This window comes from Halyomorpha halys, unplaced genomic scaffold, assembly GCF_000696795.3.
Source record: "Halyomorpha halys isolate HHAL.00 unplaced genomic scaffold, Hhal_1.1 Scaffold1124.1, whole genome shotgun sequence".
In the NCBI taxonomy this organism is placed as follows: Eukaryota; Metazoa; Arthropoda; class Insecta; order Hemiptera; family Pentatomidae; genus Halyomorpha; species Halyomorpha halys.
The window spans coordinates 44,595-49,807 of record NW_027108426.1 but is presented as its reverse complement, the minus strand read 5'-3'; the positions used below and the strand labels follow the sequence as shown (position 1 = coordinate 49,807).

The 5,213-nt window shown below is 38.2% G+C and overlaps 1 protein-coding gene across 1 annotated transcript; it reads right to left on the bottom strand.

Moving 5' to 3' along the window:
- Window positions 1-210: 210 nt before the first annotated feature.
- LOC106688398 (uncharacterized) lies at window positions 211-1,404 on the bottom strand. The gene has a single exon (XM_014432828.2). The coding sequence runs from the start codon at window positions 1,402-1,404 to the stop codon at window positions 211-213; it is 1,194 nt and encodes a 397-aa protein (XP_014288314.2).
- Between the last annotated feature and the right edge of the window lie 3,809 nt (window positions 1,405-5,213).

The window sequence follows — 5,213 nt, the reverse complement described above, 5'->3', positions numbered from 1 at the left end:
GTTCTGAAGAGCTTTTTACTTTCAATAGTTCTCGAGATAGTTTCTTAAAAAGGAACATTTCATAAACAAAAATCAGTAATTTATTTTGGGAAATGTATATCTCAGAAACCATTAGACGAACAAATGTTTATTAGGACACAAATTAAAGCCAGTCCAATGTACTATAAAGATTTTTTTCTACATCTAAGGAGGCATTTCTGCCATTTTGTTTCAAACAGCCCAGTATAATTTATCTTTGCTGAAGTAACTCCTGTCTGTAATCAAGTCCGCAGCACAAGCATATATGTGATCGCTAGTCATCTCACCATCTCCACACTGGACGCAGTCTGAAGACTCAGCCACTCCTATTCTCTTCAGATGGTGCCGCAAATAGTCATTTTCAGTAGCCAACCTGAAGCATGCCACTAACACCGCTCTTGGTAAAGTCAATGGAGGGCGCCTCTTAGGATCTAGCAATGCCGAACAGTTCTTGCCCCCACATTCTTCTCTTCTCCTTTCCTCTGATCTTTCAGTGATAGCGCTTCGGGCCATTTCTTTCGCCATGTCCATGGTGGAAGGAGGAAGAAGCGGCTGTGGTTGGCTAACCCCTAACCGTGCAAGTCGATCCGCCTCCTCATTCCCAGGTATACCGCAATAGGCTGGAATCCACTGCATTACCAATACTTTAAGTATTTCTCTTTTACATTCTGTAGATTTCCGGCATGCGAGAATCCTACCATTAGTCGAGGGATGTCCAGACGCTATTGCCGGCAATGCTGTCCTAGAATCCGACAGCAGAATAATCTTCTTTGCGCTGGCGTGAGTAAGCTTTTCTAAAGCTAAAGTAATAGCAGCTACTTCTCCATAAAAATTGCTAGCGTTTGCTCCAGTAGGTGCTGACAGTTGGAAGAGGATCCTATAGACACCTGCACTCGCATTTTTGTCTGCCTCTGTAGCTGACCCGTCGGTGTATATATGGATCCATTCTGGCTCAGGGTAGCGCTCGGCTTTAGAGGCCAACGCCGCAGTCCTTAGTCCTTCCATTGGGGTCATGGATTTGTTGATGGGCATTATTATATGGACAAGTCCAAACGCTTTGTTAGGCAAGTCAGGCAGAGGCTCTCTTATCTTAAAGTTCAGGCCTAGGCTTGTGATAATGGATTTCGTTGTTTCAATAAATATTAGCTGCGTTTTTAGTCGCCTAGTATTGCCAAGAGTGCTGGCCCAGTAAACGCTACCATTCCTAAACACGCGCTCGAAATGGATGACGGAATTTATTTTTCGCCTATCTTTTAGGGACTCGATCTCTGCCTGCAGTTGCATAGCTCGAATCGGTGTCGATTTAGCCGCACCGGTAATGATCCTCAATGCCTTATTTTGAACTATATCAAGACGTCCCAGCACTGAATCGGTAGCTGTAACCATAATCTCAGAGCCATATTTAAAACCTCAGCGGTTGCTCCCCATTTTATGGCTGTGATTCGTTTCGCATAAGTCGCAGTCTTGATTCTCCTTTATCTGCAGCATGCTCACATTACTTAGCCCAGGTTAGCTTATCATCAAGGATCAGTCCTAGATATTTCGCTTCATGAGTCCTGCTAATAGCCTGATTATGAGAATTCACTCGCAGCTGATGCTGCTTTGTAGAAAGGGTAAATAGTTGGTACTGTCTTTTGCGTGTTGATAATCATTTCGTTTTCTTCTGCCCAGCTTTTCAGAACCTTTAAGGTATCGTTGGCCCATTTTTCAAGAGTACCGATCCTACTTCCCCCAGATTATGAAGTCGTCAACATACAGTAACGCTTCAGTACCGGACTCAGTTCTGCTCCTTGAGGGAGTCCCTGTTTTACTTGCTTGAATCCTGATGTGTTTGCCCTATACCTCACAGAAATATGCCGTTGTGAAAGGAATGATTTGATCCAGCCCATCAATTTTCATAAAGGCTAATTTGTGTATTAGCTTATCTCTCCATACTCGGTCAAATGCTGATCTGAAATCAATGAAGACAGCTAGCGTGCTTTGATATTTCTGAAATCCTACCTTCATTGTTTGGGAAAGGCAAGCTATATTCTCTATAGTATATCTATGCTTCATGAATCCTGCTTGACGCTGTGATAACCCCTTCTTGTTTTTGTATAGTGCAGACAGGAGTCTCCTCCAGTTAATCCTAGCATCATATCCCTGTTGATCCTAGATAATATGGTTTAGTTCCATCTTTTCTAAAATCCATGTTTTCAAGGAATTTTCTGTATACTTCCCTTTTCGAAGTTATGATGCGTCTTTTAAGGATATCGTTCTTTTGGTCTTAAGGTTATCCGATCCTTTTGGGAACCAGTTGTTTTTACTGCCCTTCAACACAACAGATGTTTCCACCTTCATATCTTCGAGCTCATCCGTCCAAAAAGGGGTATACTTTTTAATTTTACCTCTCGGTATAAATTTCATGGCACATTTGAGTATTTGGTCCTTCAGTTGCTTGTATATGTGATCTATGTTACCGTTGAGCAATCGTTCAGTGATTTCCACATCGGACTGTCGTTGGTAATCTCTCCATTTGGCTTTTTTGAAATTTCATTTCGGAAAGCATGGTTCTCTTTGCTTTTTATACAATTTGTTTGCTTTAATCTCAAGTAAGAGGATGCTATGACCAGAAGATCCCGGAGCCTGGTGTAATTTAAGACTTAATTTATTTCCAGCATCGGATGACTGAGTACAAGATCCGGATGCGTTTGTTGCCCGTTGTAGGCAAAAAAAGTCGGCTAATTATCAGCATTCTCGATATACACCACTGGTCCACTATCTAAGAAATTGTCTACTATGCTACCTGTTGTATCGGAGCTTTTATACCCCCATCTAAGCAAATGAGCATTGAAATCTCCCATAACCAGTGTCTGATTGTTCCATACATTCTTAAGCCAGCTGAGATCACACTTATTTTTGAGAGGATTGTAGATAAAATAAAATTCAACCTTTTGTTGTCGACAGCAATCTGTTCTTCGTGTTTATCACCCACATTCATTTCATGCATTATATTTACTTTAGTAGCATATTGAGTCTTCACGCCTATCACAATACCAGATGCGTGACCGTTTTAGCGATGTTACTTTATATCCAGGCAGCTGGTAATATTGTATGTCTTTAGTCGATTTTCCAGGCTCCGCAATGGCGAAGATGTCAATTTCATTTTTAGCAATGAATACTTTTAATTCTGTATATTTGTCCTGGGTTAATCCTCCGGCATTCCAAAAATAGATTTAATACTAATTACAGATTTTTTGGAGCCTTTAAAAAGGCCGTTTGCTTGCCTGTTGGGCAATTTCTGTTGCATTTGTCGCTAGTTTACGGGCTGTTTGGCGACAGCGGTTGACCGTTTGGATTACGCAGGGGGCACCAAGAGCAGGCGATCAACTTCACCCCCCATGTACTATAAAGTAGTTTATAATGTTTATCTTCGTAGGAGTTGTAGTTTTTATGATATTCGACAAAATAAATTCACAAAATATTGATTTCTAATTTCTCAGAAAAAAAAAATAATGTATGTATGACAAATTATGTCTCAAAAAGATGTCTGCCAACACTCAAATTAAAGCTAGCTAAATGTACTATAAAGTAGTTTATGGCGTTTATCTTCGTAGAAGTAGTAGTTTTCATGATATTTGCTAAAATAAATTGATTTCTAATTGTTCAAACAAAATTTAGTATTTATATAAAATATAAAAACCTCTCTCCCTACGAAGATAAGTGTTATAAACTACTTTATAGTACGTTACACTAGCTTTATTATTATTGCTGGCAGACATCTGTACCACTAATACTTTCTGAGATATTCTGTTTTAATATTTTGTCCGAACACCTAGAAATCAACATTCTGTCATATTTTATAATGACTACTATTCGTACAAAGATAAACTTTATAAACTTCTTTATAGTGGATTAAATTACCTTTAATTTGGGCTAATTGACATCCGTACGTCGAACGATTCCTGATTTTCCAAAATAAATTCACACTACTGATTTTTCGGTGCATTTCTTATGAAACGTTGCTATTTAAAAACTATATATGTCGAGAACTATTAAACACAAATTGGTCTATTAGGGCTCATATTTAAACAAATTTACTTCTCTTTTCTATTAGATTATTCATGTTCTATAAGGTTTTTAATATTGTTGGTAGTTTAAAGGTTAGTAAAGAGCTTCGAATGGTTTTTAACGTTTGCAACTGTCACCATTTATTATTCCCCCTAACTATTCTTGGCAGACTTATCAATTTGGACTAGAAACTTTACATCGTTTTGATTAAAGTAATAAAAAATATAGGTGAAATAATTAACTTTTTTTCTCATAGTCATTCGATGTACAATTAAATGGTGTTTAATGTATCTTCGATTCCACAATACAGAACATATTAAAGACGATTAACTTTGGAATTGTATCTAATTATAATGTACCTAGTATCTGTACTATGGCCATATATATCGATTGCTGTACCAAGAACTTCCTCTTATTCTTTTTTCCCTCCATTTTATTATTTCACGTAGTGCTTCTCCGCCTCGTCTAAGGAAAGAAGACCCCTGGTTGCTGTTTATATAACAGTAAATCCAGAACAAGCAACTTCTGGTTACGATACCCGCGGGGATACTCAACGCTTCAAGCTACGCGGGCCGTAACATCGTTTTTCAACGAATCTCGGAGATTTACTCAAATACTACGGATAATCTAGTAGAGTTTGAGCTTTCTTGAGGGAACTGGAACCATTAAGGCTGCCAAAAGAGTGTTTCTGCTATACATTTGTTAATGGTTAGTTCTGAACCCATTTGATGTTTTTTTTAAATTGTAATATGATGAGAAGGTAATCGAAAAAAAAAATCATCACTAGTCCTGGAATTTTAATTTTGTTACCGTCATAATTTATAAGAACGTTTTACAACCATTTCTGTCCAATGTATAATAATTTTTTTTCGGCCTAGACTCCCATTAGAGTCCTACACTGCCTAACTATGGTTGGGGGGTCAAAGTTTTATTTTGTGGAACTACCACATAATGAAAAATGTCAACGCCTCAGACCGCATTCGAACCGGCACCGCCAATAGATCTCAAACTGGTTAGGCTGCATCTTACCACTGAGCTATGGGTGGCCCATAATGATGTTAAGTATATCAGTTAGGTTTTTAATTACTAATTTCAAACTTTACATTCCGATTTAATACTGGTGGTAGAAATTTTAAAAAATCGTA